This window comes from Papio anubis, chromosome 2, assembly GCF_008728515.1.
Source record: "Papio anubis isolate 15944 chromosome 2, Panubis1.0, whole genome shotgun sequence".
In the NCBI taxonomy this organism is placed as follows: domain Eukaryota; kingdom Metazoa; phylum Chordata; class Mammalia; order Primates; family Cercopithecidae; genus Papio; species Papio anubis.
In genome coordinates this window covers 98,420,741-98,443,476 of record NC_044977.1, presented here as the reverse complement: position 1 = coordinate 98,443,476, position 22,736 = coordinate 98,420,741, and the positions used below count along the sequence as shown (strand labels likewise).

General features: G+C 45.3%; 1 protein-coding gene and 1 pseudogene across 12 annotated transcripts in view; both read left to right on the top strand.

Annotated features, from left to right (window-relative positions):
- TRAK1 (trafficking kinesin protein 1) overlaps nucleotides 1–10,651 on the top strand; it is a 210,898-nt gene extending 200,247 nt beyond the window's left edge. For 10 of the 12 annotated variants that reach the window (XM_031663456.1, XM_031663453.1, XM_031663457.1 and 7 more), the window contains 2 exons: nucleotides 4,339–4,441; nucleotides 7,817–10,651. In XM_031663456.1, coding sequence (XP_031519316.1) covers nucleotides 4,339–4,441; nucleotides 7,817–8,612 — 899 coding nt within the window. In that variant the 3' untranslated portion in view covers nucleotides 8,613–10,651. Of the gene's footprint in view, nucleotides 1–4,338; nucleotides 4,442–5,374; nucleotides 5,468–7,816 lie in introns of those variants that run through there. The other 2 variants (XM_031663459.1, XM_031663458.1) reach the window with 2 other exon arrangements.
- On the top strand, nucleotides 6,714–6,837 carry LOC116273884 (annotated as a pseudogene).
- Nucleotides 10,652–22,736: the final 12,085 nt, after the last annotated feature.

Sequence of the window (22,736 nt, the reverse complement as noted above, 5' to 3'; positions counted from 1 at the left end):
ATGGGCAGAGTTACATAATGAAGAGACAGGAAAGTCTTTAGAGCACCTTCCATGCCCTGATATTTTAGTCTTTTAGAAAGAGATAAAGCATTGCTTCTTCCCTATCTGTTTAATGGAAAGGGAACTATTTCTCATATAGGTGACAGTAAAGACACGTCTTCCTCTCCCCTTTCCACTCCTCAAGCAAAAGGCAACAAAGTCATTGGAAGCTGGGCATTAAACAACTAAAATATACTGATATTCCTAGGGGATAGCTTAAGACATACCCTTAATCTGGATGGACAACGGCTTTTATTTTCAATAGATTTGTTTTTACTTGGATAGAACAGGCTGGCCTGTGGGTGCCACTGTTGGGGTGTGTGTGTGTGTATTGGTTGAGGAGTTTATAGAACTTGAAAAGCAGATCCAAGTCATGTGACAGCAGCATCCCACTACATGCTCAAGTTAAGAAAAGGAAAGAAAGGTCAGGGCATAGGGTTTATTTTATACAAGTTGGCCACTTCCCAAGAGTGACAAAAAGAACATGGAAGGCCCTCAGTGCATCACAAAGGTGGAGTCCCTTTTCCAAGATTTTGAGATGCTTTTGTAAATTTACATTTATAGAAGTTATTTATGTGAGTTTTTAAAAATAGCTTGGGTATGCAGCATGGCCAGTGTTTCTCCGTTCTCAGAGGCTTCCTCAGAAGTAGCTGTGTCTGGGTGTGTATTGCACCCTGAATTTCCCCATAGCAACATACCAAGTATGGTTGCATTTTCCAGTGTCTCTGTGTGGGCTCATGTGAGGGTTCTTTTAAGGACTAGGTTTTATGGCAGCCTTTAGAGAGAAGAAAGCTGCTGTTGTCCCCAGCACTTCCCAGGGATGGGGGAAGGAGAGTGCCATTAGAAGGGAAGGAAATGCATGAGCAGGTGTGTACTAATTGTATTATGGGTGGCCAGACGGGCAGAGTTCCAATCATCCTGCAAATCCCTGTGGAACCTCTGGGCCCCACCGGAGTGTCCCAGCCTCTTCTGTGCTCCCTTCTCACCATGAAAGCACTGGGCCATGGGAAGCAGTGGGCTTCCTACCTATCTTCCCTGGGAGGCCCAAGCAGTCCACAGAGCAGCAGCCATCCTGCTCTATATCGTGCAGTCTGAGGGGCATCCAGGGAGTGGGGGCCGTGTCAGGGCTCCCCCATCACCGGCTGCAGCAGAAGGATCCCAGCCACCCAGTTTTCCAGTCAGTCCCAGGCATCACGGGCCCCTGAGAGCATGGGCAGTCAGTGCCACTGATCAAGTATACCTACTCCAGGCAGAAGGCTCACCAGAGTCCAACCAGAGAGAGCAGGTGAGCTCTCACTCGGTATACAGAGTGAAAGTAAGAGTGGCTCTCACTCTCGCAGAGTCCTCTGATGTGTCCACCTGTAGCTAGCTGAAGGATATGTGCTTGCATGTCGTATGTTTTCAGAACAAAACATCTGCACGACAGCCACGGGCAGTTCATCAACATAGGAGATCTTGAATAATAATCAAGGATTAATTAAGTTTAAAGCGTATGTCACATTTTGTGCCAGTGTCAGAATCTGGGGGAAGAACAACAATTTAAAAAGAATTAGAGTTTTTATTGGTAAATCCAAATTCATTCCTAAATCAAATGATGAAAATATTTGTTGTTGTTAATACTCTAACCCATTTAACCTATACCTGTCTCTTCACAACACTAGGAAGCCCTCCACTCAGGTTGAGAGAAAGAATAAGAATTTAAATAGGGAGTTAAAGCCTTAAATCGAAGAAACTCTATCCTTTGAGCTCCCAAATGAGCAGCATGGGATGAACACATAATACCATCTTCTGCAGAGAACTTTCCATTTAGATAAAGAAGGGGGCTTTGATGTGTGGCATGGGCTTGGTGACTTCACAGTGAGCCCTCACCCCAACCCCCCATTTCCTGCCAAGAAGGATGTTTTATGTTTCTTTTCTTTCTTCCTTTTTTTTTTTTTTTTTTTTTTTAGAACTTGCTCTCTTCCTGCACCCAGGGCTTTAGGAATCAGCCCGTTGCTTCTCTGTAGCAAGCATGAGGAGCCTCTGATGATCCCAGTCTTGGGTGACTCACTCTCTCTCTGTTGTGTCTCAAGGAAGGGAGGTGCAGCAGCGGCCTGGCAGTCAGTGGTGACATGCGGAGAGCCCACGGGGTCCAGGCGTCCTGGTGGTATTTTGGAGGGGCCGAGTCTCTGGCTTTAGCACTTTGGAAACTTGTTGATCTTCCTTGGTCTTCTATGGCTGTTCATTGCTTCTGGGGAATGGTGACTTGCGAATTTTTAGCAGCCTTTTCCTATCCCCAAAACCCATTTGTATAAGATGGGTTTGCTTCTGCTGATGCAACTATGTCTCTAAAATGTCCATCTCACACTCCTATTGCAATTGAAGATCCAATATGTAAGAGGGTGGAGGAAGAAGTGAACATTTGTGACCTTTTGATTTGATATTCTGGCCATGTGTTTAAATGGGGGTATGCTTCTAATTTTAAATCTAGCCTTCCCTTGTTTGATTTCTTTTAAATGTTATCTCTCTTTCAACTGTGTTGTCTTATTTCCCCCTCTCCTCCTTCCCAAATAACCCCTCATGCCTGTTATTTGGGGTGCGCTTCCCAGGCTTTCTGTTATTTTTGTTTCTAGACCTTATTGCAGTAAGAGAGTCGTGATTGTTTGGTTGCCTTCTCTTCATAGCTTACTCCATTTTTGTTTTGCTTGTGGCAGTTTCTTACTTATTGGAGTTCCTGAGCCATTGTGTTCACTGATTAAGAAAGATTCATAAAGGCTATTTTTATGTGTTTTTTTTCCTTCCCTCCTGCTTTGCTTGGAGCTCCCCGTGGCTGAGGGTTTTCTCCTGTGGCCGTGGTGCTGGCTGTCATGCCAGGTGCCGTGGGAGCCTGCTTTGACACACAGACCTGAGTCAGACCTTAAAAATCAGGGCAAACCGTCTTGCCTTGTTCTTCTAATCACCGTCACTTTTGTATTCTGGATTTGTCCTGCCTGCCTTTAATTTGCGTCTCCAGCATTTTTTTTTTGTTTGTTTCATCGGGTTCCTGATTTTCTTTTAAGACATAGTCAACTGTGTGGACCTGTAGGTTTGGGGCAGCAACCAATTCCATTGTTTTCCTTTTTGTCAAATCCAAGAGAAAATATACCATTAGGAGCTAGAAGATTCTAGTTCACAGCCTTTTGAATCTTCATGGCCTTTGAATCCTCACGGCCTCTGATATCTGAATCAGTTTTCTCCCAGGAGGTCTCTGGGGGCTGAGCTGCTATAGGGGCAGAGGGTGGGGTGGGCTTGGGTGGGAGAATCATCCCAGCACTTCATCGTGCATGCTATTTGGGGCAGTATCTTTTTTCTTTTTTTTTTTTTTCCCCTGATGCTCGAGTTATGAATGAGGATGACCTCTGCAATCATGATGTCTCCCATAGACTCTGTTGCTTGTTCCTTTGCCAGCTTTCTCATGCATGGTCCTAACACTTCCATGATTTACTTTGCTCCAGACCCATAGTCTTCAGCCGCCTCAGCAATAACTTGTTTGAGCATTAAAAGGAAGTAAATTGGGAACAACTTGTTGCCATCTCATTTTCATTAGAAATCAGACATCTTAGAGATGTCAAGAAAGCAGCTGGCAACTAGAGGGTAGGGGGACCTGTACTCTCACACTGCGGTGTGTCAGACCAGACCTGATCCTGGAGCTTAAGACCCTGGAGAGCCCTGATCTCTGTAACTCTTGCGACGTTGTTGCTGAGGCAGCTGAAGTCCCCATCTCCCACCATAACAATCACAAATAGACAGTAGTGGAGCCAGCATCCCCAAGCCCCTTTTTGTGTAAGCAGAAAGGGAGCTATGAGCCTTGCCCTGTTTCCAGGTGCCAAGTGTCTCTCCCCGCCTGTACCTCTGCCCTTCCTCTGAGCAGAGCTTTGGTACCTGTTGCCAATGCAAAGAAATGTAAAGCAGCAAAAGAAGATAGCAGGTTCTGACCTGAGGAGGGAAACCAAATTTATCCCACAAAGGCCCATTACCCCGCCCCCCTCACCTCCCACCCCCAGACTGGATCCACTACTGGCCCAAGAATACTGATGAGAAACCTTGTCTGGATTGGGTCGGAAGCTGGAATTCGGTGCTCTGCAGACCAGTGCTCAAAATTGTGGTTATTTTTGAGGACTCGCCTTCAATCCAGAACATTTGCGTTTCACCTTCCTCGCCCAGATCCAGTTAACAAGGTAGCTCATCACTTCTTGCATCTGTTGAGTGACATGCTGGATTTTAATTTTTATTGTGGTTGTACTTGGATGCAAGGAATATGTTTTGTTCCTCCCAATTTAGCGCACCATCCTGGGAAGTGCATGTCTCAGACCAACTCCACCTTCACCTTCACCACCTGTCGCATTCTGCATCCTTCAGATGAGCTCACTCGGGTCACACCAAGGTAAGGGACCCTGGCTCTGGGATGGGCAGGGGTGGGGTGAGGTCGGGGCACTCCCTTCCCTGCAAAGCTTAATACTGAGGAAAGCCAAGTAGAGAGGCTCATAGAAAAACCAACTCAAGCCAGTTTAAGCATCTCAGCATTTGCAGGCACTTGTTCTGGGTCCCATCTTTCCTTTCGTTGTTGTTTGTGTGTGTGTGTGTGTGTGTGTGTGTGTGTGTGTGTGGGGTTCTTTTTTTTTTTTCCCTTGCAGCAGAGTTTTGCTCCGTTGCCCAGGCCGGAGTGCCGTGGCATGATCTTGGCTCACTGCAACCTCCACCTCCTGGGTTCGAGCCCATCTTTCCTTTTGAATTGAGGCTATTATTTATTTGGATCCGGCTCAGATAAAGAGACCTGGACCCACCTGCAGTTGCCCTTTTAGTTGCCCATTTAGTTGGCCATGGAATGGATTCTTAGGCCCCTCCTTAACCAGCTGAAGTTGACACTACCACGGGCCCTGCGGCTAAAGTCTGTTGGATTTTTTGCCCCAAAGTTTGTCAATAGAACACAGAGTTCTTTTATTTATGGATGGAGTTACTGAGCCCTGTGGAACCCTTTGTGCCTCTGCAATAGGCCACAGGAACCATGCACTACGGCCAAACTGTAATGACCAAAATGAGAAGACTCCAAGACTAAGCCACATGCCCAGCATGGTCCTTTTCTCTCTGGAGCACCATCTATGGGGAGGACTTGTCTGGTATGAGTTGGTCTGTTTGGCCTGATTTCAGGCCTTTCACTGGTGCCAGCAAAAGAGAAAATGCTCTCCCCTAACAGAGTGGAGCGACCCCCTCAGCCGTTTCCTCTGTGGTGCAAGATGCTGGGTTGCTGGAAGATAAAGCCGAAGGGGCGGGAGCAGTCAGCCAGGGAGCACCTTAAACTATGAATAATTCTCCACAGGTCATGTGAGGAGGACGACGAAGCAGCCATATACCCCGTTGAGCTGAGAGGAGATATAGGGCAGAGAGTCTGAGCCCACGGGTGAGGCAGGGGGTGAGCACACCGCCAGCAGTGCCTGCCCTGGCAGGGCCCTGTGGAAGGAGCTGTGTGTGCACGCGTGGCCGCCACTAACCTGGGGACTTAGGCGTGGATGTGTCTCTGTGGTTGTGCCTGGCTAACTCGGCCTTGATGGTCGATGCCCCTAACCCATCTAAACACCCCCAGTCAAGCCGAGTGCCAGCACTAATAAAGGCCTAACCCTAAGTTCTCACCAGACGGGGATCATAAATATTAGCTTTGTCTTCTCCGTCTCCCTGCCCCTGGAGAACTTGGCTTCCCTGTCCTGTGGCTTTATGTTGGGAAGGGATTGTTTTCAAAACCATGGAACCAAGCTTCCCACTATGAGAGGCTGGTGCCCTGGATAACTAGATGGCACTCCTGACTGTAGCCATAGGACTTAAACCACACGTGGGTCTTCATGTGGCTGTGTCAGGGCTGAACGAAGCCTGGGAAGAAAGTAGCAAGAAAAGGCTTTTTCTTTTTTTTTCTTTTTTTGCCTAAGTTTGAAAGAAAGGCTGCTTGAAATAGAATGGAAACAAATCAACTGAAACAAACAAAATGGAAACAAAATCTCCCTAGGGATGGCCATATCAACATGATTATAAGTTTAGAGCTTTTTTGCCCTTTATTGAAGGTACATCAACATTTGTAAAACTTCACACATGCCTTTTGAAAAAATCCACGTTTAACCTTAGGAATCTGTTGTGGTTTCTAATCATGCTTTTCTGTGTCCCCCAGCCCACCAGCATCCCCATCCTTGAGCTTGTGTGAGATGGGCCTGTTCTAGTATCCCCACCCTGTGCTGACCTCCAAGGGCTGAGGTCACCTGAGTGTGGAGCCAGATGGTGCCCCTAGCTTGTACGTTGCTTTGAACCTCATGCTCCCCATGAGGGAGGGGGCCCCTTCTCTGGTCTTTCCAAAGACCTGCTCCAGAATGGGCCCTTTTCTTTCCCATTCCCTCCTTTGGTGCCTTTCCCAGAATACATGGACTTCCTTCTGCCAGACTGGGGAGAGAAGCCTCCATCCCCACCTCCTGGGGACCATGCAGCTGACCTGCTCCAAAGCACACTGGCAGCCCCAGCAAAATCCTGGAGCTGACACCAGGGCATGTCCCATGAGACTGCTAGGAGGGCTGTGCATCTTTGCTCCTTGGTGGCTCGTTGAGAAGCAGTATAGGGTTTCCATGCCTGTTTGGCCTCCCCCGGATCCCTGGAGCAGCTGTTAAAAGAGAACCTTTCCAAGCTTTGCACAGTGACAGTGTCATAGCCAATGAGGTTTATTACTAGTTGAAAAATTTCCCCAATACCCTGCCGTGATGACTTGAAATATAGGCAGCATTGGCAATTTTTGACAGTCTCTAGGGATACTGAATTATTAGGTTGGTGCAAAAGTAATTACAATTATTAAAAAAAAAAAAAGAACCTTTCCTGCTTTTTAAGCAGACAACAATGCATTTCCCTCTGCTGCCCTTCTGGAAGCTTTTCTGTCCTAATGGACTCCATGACTGGATCCCAACTGCTGGAACCTAGTGAGTCCCTAGTGAGCACAACACAAGTGAATAAACAAGTCTTTCTCCTTTCCTTGGGTAACTCAGGCTCCACACATTTCAGTGGACCTTTCCCTGGGTAGTGCCGTTGATGTAGATCTCTTCATATGAGACATGTCTCCCCCCGACCCTCTAACTCCACTGGTTAGAATGGATTTGGGCAAGGATATAAAAAGGGTTAAGGGCAGCACGGTGCAGAGGAAAGGGCTCTGCACTGGGGATTCAGGAGCTCACGGCCACAACTGACTGGATGGGCACAGCCTGGCCTCAGTCCACACGCTGTGGCCATCCTTTCCCTTCCTAAGATAAGGAATATCTCATCTCCCAGAGTCCTGGTTCACGTCTTGCTTCAGGGAGAAGTAGGTACTAGGAAGGAACACTGGAATCTGCGTAAATTTGATGGGGAAAGAATGCCTTTTTGCCAAAGGGCTTCCTTTCCTGTTCTCTAACAGATTTAGAGTCCCTCAACTTGGGTTGTCCACTTAACAGCCAGATGTGACACCAAGTAAACCCCTAACTCTGAGCCTGTTTCTTCATCTGCAAAGGGGACAACTGTACCCACCAACCAGGGATGGGCAAAGGGGATCATGTGCAGCTTCCTGTTAACTTAAACCATGCTTCTCTTGAAGGGTGAGAGGGAGGAGCAGACGTGGACAGAGCCTTTGGGGGCCTCAGCTGGGGAACCCTCTCATCGTGTCCTGGGTCGTCCCTATACCCCCTGCAGGAGACTGGCCACTGACCCTTTCTATGGAGCTCGTGGGTATTTCTGGTGAATAACCTGTCATCTCTTCTTTCAGCCTTAACTCAGCCCCAACTCCAGCTTGTGGCAGCTCCAGCCACTTGAAATCCACGCCAGTGGCCACACCATGCACTCCACGGAGACTGAGCCTGGCTGAGTCCTTCACTAACACCCGTGAGTCCACGACCACCATGAGCACATCCCTAGGGCTCGTGTGGCTATTGAAGGAGCGGGGCATTTCTGCGGCTGTGTACGACCCCCAGAGCTGGGACAGGGCCGGCCGGGGCTCTCTCCTGCACTCCTACACACCCAAGATGGCTGTGATCCCCTCTACTCCGCCGAACTCGCCTATGCAGACACCCACATCCTCCCCACCCTCCTTTGAGTTCAAGTGCACGAGCCCTCCCTACGACAACTTCCTGGCTTCCAAGCCGGCCAGCTCCATCCTGAGGGAAGTGAGAGAAAAGAACGTCCGCAGCAGTGAGAGCCAGACCGACGTGTCCGTCTCCAACCTCAACCTCGTGGACAAAGTCAGGAGGTTTGGGGTGGCCAAAGTGGTGAACTCAGGGCGAGCCCATGTCCCCACCTTGACTGAGGAGCAGGGACCTCTCCTCTGTGGGCCCCCGGGGCCAGCACCAGCCCTTGTCCCCAGAGGCCTGGTACCTGAGGGCCTGCCCCTCGGATGCCCCACTGTCACCAGTGCCATCGGTGGGCTGCAGCTGAATAGTGGCATCCGGCGGAATCGCAGCTTCCCCACCATGGTGGGATCTAGCATGCAGATGAAAGCCCCCGTGACTCTCACCTCGGGCATCTTGATGGGTGCTAAGCTCTCCAAACAAACTAGCTTACGGTGAGGACTGGAGGGGGCCGGTTGCCCTGGAGGAGACCCATGTTCTTCTCTCTTGCTCCCACCTCCCTCTCTTCCCCCTACAGTGCACTTCCTCCCTCTGCCCTTCTCCGTCCACCCCCTCCTGAGCTAGACAAATCAACCTCGTGCCTAATGGAGGAAGAGTGGAACCTTTGTAAAATGTGTACATAGGACTTGGAGACCTCGTGTCCGCCCTGCTCTTTCTTCCGATCCCACAGGAAGTGCCCCTGCACTGTCATCACTCTCACGAGGACGTCACCTGTGCTAACCTGGGGGAAGGTGGGGTCCTTTCTTCTTTCCTTTTGAGAAGCACTGAAACTCCCAAGTGTGTTCTTATCCCATGGATAGGAAACCAGTGAATTCCGTGGCTGGCACACCACGAGCTGTCAACGCGGCACGGGTCATAACATATCTGGGTGTCATCGGACACCTCGCCTCACCCACCCTGTAGGAGCGTAAGGAGCCTCCATCCTCAGCCACGTGCCGCTGACGTGGCTTTCCTGATCGGAGGGCTTTTCTTTCTTTTATGGGTGGCCCAGCTTCTTCAAGACCTTCACTACTCTGCCTCAGTGGACAGTCGTTTCCTTTCTGAGGTGTGACCTTTTGTTTTCATGCCTTCCCCTTGAAGTCATCCTGTGTTTTGTAATCAGCTGTCAGGCCAAATGTCTGACCCGAAAGAGAATGTATTTACACTCGTGCTGCGTTCAGCAGCCCCTCTGTGTTCTGTGTGATTTGTTTTACTTTTCCTTTTTTTAAAAAAATATATATGCAGGGAAGTAATGGTACTGGTAGTGTATGTTTTCTATGTGGTTCAAATATGAATTTCAAACACACCCAGCCGCTAATGAGATAGCAGCTTTTTTCTGGGACCCAGAGTCACAACCAAATTGATTTAAGACCAGACCCAAGACACCTGTAACAATAAGACTGAAAGGAAAAAGGATAGGGAAAAAGCTTATGTAAAGAAATGTGTCAACACCAAATGTAGAGGGGAAGAACCACAACCAGGCATAATACCAAACTGGTTCCGGGGGAAACAAGGCTTTGGCATTCCACTGGCTCCAGCGCTTCCTCCAAAACCCAAGACTGGCCAGGGTGCTGTCACCGTGCAGTCTTTGGTTGCAGCCATTCAGTGCCCATGTTTTGCCTTCTTGTTTCAGAAGAGCACGTGGTCACAACAAAGTATTTTCTTTCCCTCCAAAGCCTTTTGTCTCCTTGTGCCACTTTTGATCCTTAGGAAAAGATCCAGGTGCTTGTGAAAAGAACCATGAGTGCAACAAGGGAGGCTGGTCCTGTTGCGGTCGCCGATTAAATTTTTAACTTTTATTTATTATTTATGTCTGCCATATTTTAAATAAACATTCTCGTTCCTTCCAGTTCCAGTCATAGTGTGTCTGTGGCATTCCAGTCCAACCACGTAACTTATTTATTCTAATTTGAGGGCTGCACTGTACATCATGGTGTCCCGTGACACTGTGTTCCAGACATTTATGGAAGGAAAACATCCCATGTAAATGAAACTGTCGTTCTGTGTCCTCCCTCGCAGCAGCAGATGTGTCCTTCCATTGAGTGAGGGTGACCTTATGTCCAGCAGGGATACTTTGAGAAAGCCCCTAAGGAGCAAGCCTCAGTCCCACGGTTTCAGACTATTTATTCTCTGAACACAAGAGTATTGGTTAATTACGTCCTCAGCTCTCCTTGCTGTTACATGTGTGCACTCACTGCAAGTAACTTATATCTTTTTATTTGAATGTATTTTAAAGCGGTAGATAGAATAACAAAGGAATATGAAAACCATGGACTGAATGGACCATTTTATGTATTCAGAGAGAGGAGCCACTCATCGTTGCCAGATATACCATGTAAAAATTGGCAGTTCAGAGGTTGCAATATTTAGTATAGTAAATAAATAAACGATCAACATTGTGCAACCACTACCAAAAAGTGTGTTGTAATGCATCAAAAATCAACAAAATTTTATTCACTAATGAGTATCAATAAAATAAGTTCAAATGATGGAAACCACACCGGTATTCTGATTTGTATTTTGTTTTTATCTTTTCATCAAGGAGACAATCTCTTTATGTAAGACTTGAAAGTGTTTAGCTCTTTGCAAAATTAAATGAAAGGCATATACTTCACATACTGTTATATGCCTTCTTTCTTTCAACATGATATCATACGTTAGACAACTTTCCAATCAGACTCTGAAGATGTCCCTCACTTTTCAGGGCTGTGTACTATTCCAGTGTGTGCATACACCTGCTATGAATATATACATGCCTTTATGAACCATCCCTTACAGATGGTCACTGGGATAATTCTTTTTTCTTTCCTTTTCTTTTTCTTTTTCTTTCTTTCTTTTTTTTTTTTTTGGAGACAGGATCTCACTCCATTGCCCAGGCTGCAGTGCAGTGGTACAAACATGGCTTACTGCAGCCTTGACCTCCTGGGCTCAAGTAATCCTCCTGTCTCAGCCTCCCAAGTAGCTGGGATCACAGGTGTGTGCCACCATGCGCAGCTAATTTTTATTTATTTTCTATTTTTTGTAGCAATGGGGGTCTCACCATGTTGCCCACACTGTTCTTGAAGTCCTGGGCTCAAGTGGTCCTCCTGCCTCAGCCTCCCAAAGCACTGAGATTATAGGTGTGAGCCACTGTGCCTGGTGTCACTGGGTTAATTCTTATCTTTTGCTATCAAGGTACTGTAATGTAAAAACCTCACATGTATGCAATTGTCCACATATGTGAATACATCTATGAAATAAATTCCTAGATGGTTATTGCCAAATTGCCTTTCATAGAGCTGTGTTAAGAGACAACCAAGGACAGTGGAGGTCCACCAGATGGAGAATTGTGAGAAGAACAAAAGAAAATAAATATTCTGCCACCTCAATATTTGAAAGCAGTGAGATTATGCAAACAAACACTGTGGTAGGATGTGGCATCATGGATTTTAAGTCAGGTGCTAACCATTTGGCAGTGGTGTGACCTTGGGCAAGCCACTTACCATCTTTAGGTCCTCCATTTTTTCTTTTTTTTAACCTGTGACATGAGAACAGTAATGCACCTTAGAGTTAACTGTTGAGTAAATGTATTTTGAGCACCTACCATGTGCCAGGCATTGTAGACGAGCAAGTGAGCCAGTTTCTGCTGTCACGGAGTGTACAATCTAGAGAGAACAACACCAAGTGTAAAATAACAAGGGCTGTGCAGATAATTAAAATAGGGTGGTGTGAAGGAGTGAGTGGCTGCTTTGGATTGGACAGTAAGAGAAAGCCACTCCAGGGAGGGGCACTTGAGTGAAGCATGTGAGATCTGGCACAAGAGCATTTCGGCAGAGAGAGCAGCTAGTGTAAAAGCCCAGAGGCAGAAAAGCACTTCGGTGCATTCGAAGAACTAAGAGAAGGCCTGTGTGGTAGTGGGCTGGTAGGATCAAGGGAGTGCGGTGGTAGCAGAAATGATGGTGCTCACCAAATGATTCGTCTGATCCCCATTTCCCAGCCATTGCTGTTGGGCAGGTCACGTGATTAGTGGCTGGCCAGTGGGCAATAAGCAGAGAAAAATCAGTGCATGACTTTGTGCACCTCTCTTCCTGTGTGTTAAACCCTCAGGTCACGTATTGAAGTGCTGGAGTCTCCATCATCCTGAGTACCCAAATATGTGGACCAGAGCTTCCTGCCAACCTATTTGACATGTAACCTGATGGAGAAATAAACTTTGTTGTTAAGCCAGTAAGATTTTTTGATAGTGCATTAGAACCCCGGGTATAGGACCTAGGTATCTGTGTTTTAACAAGCCCTCAAGATGATTCTGGTGTGCACCAAAGTTTGAGACCCACTGCACTAGACCAGGTGGAGTTTGGGTGGGAGTTCTGCTGTGGGAGGCAAATTCTCCTTTCCAGTCTCTCTTTGTCTCAGAGCTCTAAGAAGGCCAGATAGCCACAGCCCATCTTACTTGAAGGGAAGGGAGAGAGAGAGAGAGTGGGTGGGCTTAACTGCCCAGCAGGGGCAGGGAAAGCTTTGAGGTAAGGTGACCCTGTATCTGGGTTTCCAGGATTTGCCAAGTGGGGGAGGCATTCCAAGCAGAGGAAGGATGGAAAGGGGATCCTAGAATGCATTCCTCTATGCCTTTCCTTACAGTAGAAGGAAGGCGAATGACAAATACAGAAGGGACAATAGAACTAGAAAAACAACCATTTGGCCGGGTGCAGTGGCTCATGCCGGTAATCCCAGCACTTTGGGAGGCCAAGATGGGTGGATCACCTGAGGTTGGGAGTTCGAGACCAGCCTGACCAACATGGAGAAACCCTGTCTCTATTAAAAATACAAAATTAGCCGGGCATGGTGGTGCATGCCTGTAATCCCAGGTACACAGGAGGCTGAGGCAGGAGAATCGCTTGAACCTGGGAGGCAGACGTTGCGATGAGCTGAGATCGTGCCATTGCACTCCAGAACAAGAGCAAAACTCCGTCTCAAAAAACAAAAAAACAACCATTTTGAAACCACAATACTAACTAATTCAGACAACAATGGATGTTAAAACCATTGGGTAAAAATTCCTTAGGCAGCAGAATATTTATACCCATTGTATCTTCCCACAAAATGCTTATTAATTTACAAAGGAGGGAAGATATATTTGCAGTGGATAACTCTGTGGTACACCACTTTAAACAAGTCGTAAAATGTAATGTTGCCCAAAATGGGACAAACTGTTATAAGACATCACCTGTTATGAGATGTACTGGGAGGGACACGCATCCTGCTGTGCTGTTCCTGCCACAAACACAAAACCTGAACCATGTGGTTGACAAATTGAGGGACATTTATCGTTTTGTAAAACAATGTACCTATCCCTTTAAACATTGTCAGTATCATGGCAAAGACTGAGGAACTGTTCCAGATTAAAGGAGGATGAAGAGACAAGGCAACAAATGTAATTCATGATCTGAATGGGATACTGGAGTGGGAAAAAATGCTATAAAAGACAGTGTTGGGACAATCAGAAATTTGAATATAGAGCACGTATTTTTTAAATTGTATCAATATGAAATTTACTGAGTTTGATAATTGCACTGTGGATATGTAAGGGCATGTCCTATTTCCTAGGAGCTAAAGGATTAAGATAAAGGGGCTTGGTGTCTGCAAGTCACTTTGAAGTGTTTTCAGAAAAAGTAAAGAATAAACTTAAAAAATAATAAAAAGGTGTAGGAGCAAAAAGAGTTCATTTCAAACGGCAGGAAGCCTTCTACTGATAGATGTTTTGTAAACCCTAGAAGGCATTCTTCTGTCTCATGTGTGATGGGAGGATGTTCAAGGTGGTTTGGTGCATCTTCCCTGTTCTATGCCAAATTTCTTCATGTGTACCCCAAGCCGTTCTCCCAGCCCAGGAAGTTCAAAAGAGGACGTCATGGCCTAAGGGAGAAGTTGTCAAAGAGGCATTTGGTGAGACCAGAAAACAAAGATAGTAAAATTCCTGGTTTTCAAATATGAGGAAGGACGAAGCTGAGTATGTGTTTTGGTGTGAGACCAAAAGATTTAGAAGGAAACTTGTGGAGCCAGTTTTTCTCTCTCGCTTAAAAAAAAAACATATTTTAAAATTTTTAAAGCATCAAGTTGGTGAAATAGTTTCTCTTTTTACTGCTTACTCCTCCTCTGCTACTCCTGCTTGCCAAACACAAAGGACAAGGACTTCATGCAGATTCTCCAGGCCATGGGTGTTGGAGAGGGATGACAGCGTTCAACCGGCGTGGAAGCCTTTCTCCTTTCCGTCTGGGCCACATCCAAGGTTATAGGAGAAGCCCTTGATGAGTTTGGGACTCCAAGGGCAGATGAGCTCATTTGGCAGGGGTCCTGGGGAAGTAAGGATGTTCCAGAGCCCCTCCCCAGCAACTCACCCTATCACAGGGCAGGGACCACATGGGACAGTGAGGAAGTACAAGTGCCAGCAGATGCGTCTCAGTGGAGAAGTCCCAGGAGATCCTGAAGTACCTGGCCTCAGACAGATGTGGGAATCATTCCACACATTGCCTGGGAGCAGAGAGGCAGGTACGTCCTGAAGAGCCTTGCCAACAGGACAAAGGAAGTGGACACCAGCCTCCCCCGCAGCTCTAGCCAGGGCCAGCACCCAGAACCTAGATGCCACCTGGGGAGAAGTTGGTGGAGGAGGAAAGTCATGCTGAATTGCCTGAGTCGATTGAGAGCTTATAATAGGGATTAAGTCGAGAGTTAGAAAAAAATGAAATTTTTTGTACATCTGAGCTCATGGCTCGGAGACATCATATCCTAAAAGGATTTCTTCTTCTGTAGCCAGCAGAGGGCGCTTGGAGACTGCAAAAGACGCTTGGAGACTGCAAAAGACTTGCCCTAATCCAATCACAAGATCAGATAGGTTTGCTTTTCCCCCGGAAAGTAGTTCAGGGCGGGCAACTCTGCCTCCTGGAGCCCCCAACACCCTCACTGTAAATAGAGTGCTTGTTTCTGCAAGTTGAGAGGAAATGACCAGGAAGAAGGCCTGGCCCCTCACATTCCAGAGCCCCTCCCTGGGGCCAGGAGTCTGGCATCCCGTCTGGAGCTTCAGTGGATTCTCGGGGCTGCTGTGGTTGGCAGGGGGTTGGGGGGCGGGTAGGGGTGCCATGCCAGATCCCCAAGGACTCCTAAGATGGACGAGTCTTCCCTCCTGAGCCTGGGTTCCTCCGTTCCACTCTTCCTCTCAAGATGTCCCGAGTCCTCGCTCAGTCCGACTCTAGTTCCATGCTGCTCTGTGGATCCACAGAGGAACGGACACAGCCCCAGCCCTTGAGAGGGGCTGCCTCTGCGCGGGCAGCAGAAGTGGTCATGACAGTGGAGGGAGTCCCTGTGCTTGGGGGCTCAGGAACCACTTGAGGGAAGGCATGAGCATGGTCTCAGTTCTCCAGGGGAACTGGAGGGAGGCATTCCAGAACAAGAGGACAGCATGTGCACAGGCTTGGGGGGCAAGTGAAGAAATTAATCATAGAATGAGGAGGAAGCCCCCTTGCCTATCATGCTGCCACACCCAGGAAGTAGAAAGGCATTTTTAAAAAGAGTTCACAAAACCTATTCTGTATTAGAGTGCTTCCCACTTTGTGAAATCAACCCGCTCCTTTCTAATGCATCTTTTTAGAAAATGTTTTCTTTGCTTTTTTTTTTTCTGAAAACATCTGAAAATGGGAGCCTTTTCTCCTTACTACTTTAGCCTGTAGTTCCGAAGTTCTGTAAAGTCACAGCACAATGACTGAATCCAGGGTTAAAGGAAATGTTTGCTCGGCAGTACTTGGTCATTCACCATGCCAAATGCCCGAAGTTCAGGCTGATGCTGCTCTGAAGTCCCAAAGAATTGAAAACCACTGAGAGAAATCCAGGCCTTTAGCTTAGACCGGCAGCCTCAGGGACCAGCAGCGCTGAGGCTCAGCAATGCCTGTACATCGATGTGACAAGATTCAGGGGAAAAAAGTAAGAGGGGGAACCCAGGGACCCCTAAAAGCAGGGAAGGGCAGAATCCACAGGGTTTCTAAGGGCCAGGCAGCTGGTAGCAGTGGGGACCATTGATAGAGGAGATTCTCAAGTGACGGGCAAAGGCTTAGGTATGTCTTTTCAGAAAAAAAAAGAACAGAACAGCGATGTGTTGTTCTCCCACACCTCAACTGCATAAACTCATAGTCTTCCCTGGGGCCTCTATTAAGTCACCTGTAACACTAACTTCCAGAGTAGGAGCAGTAGCCTTGCACCCCGACTCCCCTGGTTGCATGATTTCCAGCCAGTGGTGGCCTTTGCCACCCTTGGGCCACTAGCCTGTGATTGGAGAAGAAATTGTACTGTGTGTTTAGCTGTTCCAGAGTTCTGCAGAAACTGTGGAAGTGACCCACCAAAGAAAGTGGAGTTGCCTGGCTCAGGAACCCAGTATGTGAGCACCCCCAACCCCACCAGCTGTAGTCCTGGCTCTGATCCCCCTCTGCCACTCCCCTCTCTCAAGGCTTCAGTCCTGACCCAGAGTGACTGTTCACAGGCGTGAAGGGCAGTTAATTTGGTGTAAATAGCCAGCCACATCTCTGGGACTTTATGGACGCACAGAACCATACTTCTCAAATCTTAGTGGTGAAAGACTGGTGTGTTGTTTTTTAAAATTTGTATCATTTGTCCATCATGGGCCGATATTTTTTAAAAACACAATAATAAAGAATTTCAGGAAAAATAAAATACAATACAAAGTAGTATAAAATGAAAGCCAAATTTTTAAAATATTAGTTTCAATAGACATTAAATTACCTTTCAAGACCGGGCGTGGTGGCTCACACCTGTAATCCTAGCACTTTTGGGAGGCTGAGGCTGGTGGATCACGTAAGGTCAGGAGTTTGAGACCAGCCTGACCAATATAGTGAAACCTCATCTCTACTAAAAATACAAAATTAGCTGGGCCTGGTGGCACATGCCTGTAATCTCAGCTACTTGGAAGGCTGAGGCAGGAGAATCACTTGAACTTGGGAGGCAGAGGTTGCAATGAGCTGAGATTGCACCATTGTGCTCCAGTCTGGGCAACAAGAGCGAAACTCTGTCTCAAAAAAAAAAAAAAAATTATCTTTTAAAAATATGAGAACAAACGGGGAAACATAAAAAAGAATTATGAGGCTAGTACATATTATTCATTGAAAGTGTATATAGAGCATTTAATACAGAGATTCACGATTATACTCAATGTCTGTCATTCTGCAGTTATAACTAAACAAAAAGTTACGAGTGAAGCAGTAATTTTTTTATATTACATACATACTCTCACTTTGAATATATATCAGTATTGAAGTTTTATTTTTCTTTTTTAATTATAGCAAACATTGCTTGATACAATATTAAAGTTTTTAATGTGATAAATGAGGATTGGATTCTTTTAATTTATCTCTGCTAGTTCAGATTAATAATAGTTTTATTTGCAGGGGATAACATACAAGCTTGTGTTTTCTTTTAATAACACTCACAATAGAGAAACCAGTCTCAGAGAGAGATGTTGGTTGGAAAGGAAGATGAGACATTTAAAGTAATTTTTTGACCAAAATTTTTCTATGAGGCTTTGTTTTACAATCTGTAAATTCTGGCTAACAAATGAACAATACAAATTTTATATCTCCAACTTAGATAATAATATTAAACTATAAATTTTTAAAAACATGATTAGAATTAACCTGATGGTAAACGTGACAAGTTAGAAAAATAAAGAAATGCTTGGGCAGGCACAGTAGCTCACGTCTGTAGTCCCAGCACTTTGGGAGGCCAAGGTGGGCGGATGACCTGAGGTCAGGAGTTCGAGACCAGCCTGGCCAAAATGGTGAAACCCCATCTCTACTAAAAATACAAAAATTAGCCAGGTCTGGTGGTGGGCACCTGTAATCCTAGCTACTCAGGAGGCTGAGGCAGGAGAATCGCTTGAACCCAGGAGGCGGAGGTTGCAGTGAACAGAGATCATGCCACTGCACTCCTGCCTGGGAAACAGGGAGAGACTCAGTCTCAAAAAAAAAAAAAAAAAAAAAAAAAGGCAAGAAAGAAAAAGAAAACAAAACAAAACAAAAGAAATGCTTACATTTGCTCAGATTTTTATATACTTTTGACTTATGGTTGACCAACTAACCTTAAAATCTCATGGGTTATAATGTGGTCCTCCTGCCCATGGTCAGTTTGCTGCCTGTTCACCCAAAACTCACCATTAGAGTGCAGTGACACTCAAATGGTCCACACCATTGGCATGTATTTGGACAATGTGGTAATGCAATTGCTTGAAAAGTAACCATTTACTCTCAGTTTCTGTTCTTATTTAATCAGGGACAGTTTGTGGACTGGCATGAGCCATAGGCCACCCTTTAAGGAGTTCTATGATAAAAAGCTCATTTTCACTAGACCTAATAAACGTTCAGTTGCTAAATGAGGAAGTTTTTACTTGTTTGATTGTTTGTTTTTTGACAGAATCTTGCTTCGTTGCCCAGGCTGGAGTGCAGTAGAGATCTCAGCTCACTGCAACCTCCGCCTCCTGGGTTCAAGTGATTCTCTTGCCTCAGCCTCCTGAGTAGCTAGGACTACAGGTGCACACCACCAGACATGCCTAATTTTTGTATTATTTTTAGTAGAGATGGGGTTTCACCATGGTGGCCATGCTGGTCTCGAACTCCTGACCTCAAATGATCTGCCCATCTTGGCCTCCCAAAGTGCTGGGATTATAGGCATGAGCCACCGTGCCCAGCCCAATGAGGAAATAATTTGTCATTTTTGCTTTCAGCAAATCACCCTCATGGCACAGAGGAATGAGAAGAAGGTGATGCCTTGGAATGGGCCCCTTGGGCTCCTGTCTTCCTCAGAACCGTGCCCTTTCAGCTGTTTCCTGTTACCTGGTACCCAATTCCAGGTAAAGAGATTCCTTCACGTCTGTGACCTCCACCAACAAGAATCCTCTACCTCACGTCTGACCAAACCTGGCTGGTCTCTAAGAACCCTGCTGCAGGATAGATTCTCCCTCCACATGTTCCTGAGGGCTCTGGTCCTCTTTGCTATTACAGCCTTTGGCGTGCTCCTCCTCCGTTATCCTCTTTCAAAACCCCTGCCCTGTTGAAGTTCATGTTTCCCAACTGCTACCCTCAACCTCCCTCCCCCAGCTTCTTGGAGGTTCCCTTAATTCTTTGACCATGTCAACTCTGAACTCTTTGTCCTTTTCACCATCTTAAGTCTTTCTGTCACTGGGAAAACTTCAGCCACCCATGAAGGATGACCCATTTGGCTCTGGGCTCCCAGTTCCTCTGCTTCCTCATCTCTTTTGGCCTTTACCATCCTTCCATTTCTGATGAGCTGTCCCAAAGCCATATCCTTGAACTTACCATCTGAAATCACTCAACTTCTGAAATTTAAAAATCAGTTACCCCACTCTTTCACCACAACCTCTTGGCACATGGATCTCTCAGTCAGAACATTCCCCATGTGTTCTTAGACCTCACAGAAACATCTAGTCCCCTGCCTCTTCTGCTTTTCTAATTTGCCATCAACTGTGCGCCCCCCTATCCCCACAATCTTCTTATTTTTCCTTCCATCCAGCCTAGATTGTGCCCTATAATTTCAATACTTTAGTTCCTAAGTTTTACGGTCCAGTGTTGCACTCAATTCTGAATCATTCACCTGTTCACCTTCTTTTTTCCAGACCAAACCAGGACTGCTGGCTTCCAGTGAAAACAGTAAGTTTGAGTGCCACAAACATGAGTACCAAATTTATAGTCTCCCACCTCATCCAGGCCTTCAATGAAGCCAGGTGATCCTATGTTTCTCCAGTCAGCTCTCTCTCTTGTTCTTTATAGGCACTTCCTCATTCCTCGCTTTCTGTGCTCTCTCTCTCACTCTCAAAAGATATTTGCCCTCTTTCCTAAAGAAAGCAGAAGCATCACATAGGAATTCTTCCAACTTTCTGGGATCAAGCCTGTAAGCTTGCTATGGGCTCACTTGTTGCTTTCTCTGTCCTGTCTGCTATAAAGGAGGTTGGGTTCTTCATCCTAATTCTGGCCCATTTCTCCAGCAATAACATGGATCTCAGCCCCTCCCTCCTCTTGTGGGGCCTTATTTCATCCATTATGCCCTCACTCACCTGTATTTTAAAAACATTCTTTAGGAGGAATTTCAAGAACAATATCACAGATGAATATTGATGCAAAAATCCTCAAGAAAATACTAGCAAACTGAATTCAACAACACATTAAAAAGATCACTCATCATGACCAAGTGGGATTTATCCCTGGGATGCAAGGATGGTTAAATATATGCAAATCAATTAATGTGATACATCATGTCAACAGAATGAAGAATAAAAATCATATGATCATTCCAATTGATACTGCAAAAGCATTTGATAAAGTTCAACATTTCTTCATGATAAAAACCCTCAAAAACCCAGGTATTGAAGGAACATAGTTCAACATAATAAAACTCATATATGACAGACCCACAGCTAGTATTATGCTGAGTGGGGGAAAACTGAAAGCCTTTCTTCTTAGATCTGGAACACAACAAGGATGCCCACTGTCACCACTGTTATTCAACATAGTACTGGAAGTCCTAGCTAGAGCAATCAGAAAAGAGAAAGAAAGAAATAAATGGAAAGCAAGAAGTCAAATTATCCTTGTTTGCAGATAATATGATTTTATATTTGGAAACACCTAACGATGCCACCACAAACTATTAGAACTGATAAACAAATTCAGTAAAGTTTCAGGACACAAAATTAACATACAAAAATCAGTAGCATTTTTCTGTGCCAACAGTGAACAATCTGAAATAGAAATTGAGAAAGTAATCCCATTTACAATAGCCACAAATAAAGTAAGACACCTAGGAATTAACTTAACCAAATAATTGAAAGATTTCTACAATAAAAACTATAAAACACTGATTTAAGTAATTGAAGAGGACACAAAAAATTGAAGTATATTTCATGTTCATAGATCGGAAGAGTCAATATTGTTAAAATGTCCATACTACCCGAAGCAATCTACAGATTCAATGCAATTCCTACCAAAATACCAGTGACATTCTTCACAGAAATAGAAAAAACAATTCTAAAATTTATATGGAACCACAAAAGACCCAGAATAGCCAAACCTATTCTAAGAACAAAACTGGAGGAATCACATTACCTGACTTCAAATTATACTATAGTGGCCAAAACAGCATGGTGCTGGCATAAAATCAGACACATAAACCAAACAGAATAGAGAATCCAGAATCAAATCCATACATCTACAGTGAGTTCATTTTCAACAAATATGCTGAGAATGTACCTTGGGGAAAGGGCAGTCTCTTCAATAAGTGGTGCTTGGGAGATTAGATATCCACATGCAGAAGAATGAAACCAGACCCCTATCTCTCTCCATATACAGAAACGAAATCAAAATAGATTAAAAACTTAAATCTAAGACCTCAAACTATGAAACTCCTACAATAAAACATGAAAGAAACTCTCTAGGATACTGGACTGGGCAAAGATTTCTTGAGTAATACTTCACAAACACATGCAACCAAAGCAAAACTGGAAAATGGCATCACACCAAGTTAAACAGCTTCTGCAAAGCAAAGGAAACAATCAATAAAGTGAAGAGACAATCTACAGGGTGGATTTTCAAACTACCCATCTGACAAGGAATTAATAACCAAAATATATAAGGAACTCATACACTCTATAGGAAAACATCTAATAATCCATTTTAAAAATGGGGAAAAGATATGAATAGACGTTTCTCAAAAGAAGAGATACAACTGGCAAACAGGTATATTAAAAGGTACTCAATGTCATTGATCATCAGAGAAATGCAAATCAAAACCACAATGAAATATCATCTCACCCCAATTAAAATGACTTTTATCCAAAAGTCAGGCAATAACAAACTCTGGCGGGGATGTGGAGAAAAGACAACCTTTGTACACTGCTGCTGATAATGTAAATTAGTACAATCACTATGGAGAAAAATTTGGAGGTTCCTCTAAAAACCAAAAATAGGCCAGGCATGGTGGCTGATTCCTGTAATCCCAGCACTTTGGGAGGCTGAGGTGGGTGGATCACCTGAGGTCAGGAGTTCGAGAGCAGCCTGGCCAACATACTGAAACCCTGACTCTACTAAAAATACAAAAAATTAGCTGGGCATAGTGGTGGGTGCCTATAATCCCAGCTACTCAGGAAGTTGAGGCAGGAGAATCACTTGAACTTGGGAGGCAGAGGTTGTAGTGAGCCGAGATCACACCACTGCACTCCAGCCTGGGGGACAAGTGTGAGACTCTGTCTCAAAACAACAACAACAACAACAACAACAACAAAACCTAAAAATAGTGCTACCATATGATCCAACAGTCCTACCCCTAGATATATACTCAAAAAAGGAAATCAGTATATTGAAGAAATCGGTATATCTGTACTCCCATGTTTATTGCAGCATTATTCACAATAGCCAAGATTTGGAAGCAACATAAGCGTCCATCAACAAACAAATGGATGAGGAAAATGTGGTACATATACACAATAGAGTACTATTTAGCCATGAAAAGAATGAGACCTTGTCATTTGCAACAACATAGATGGAACCA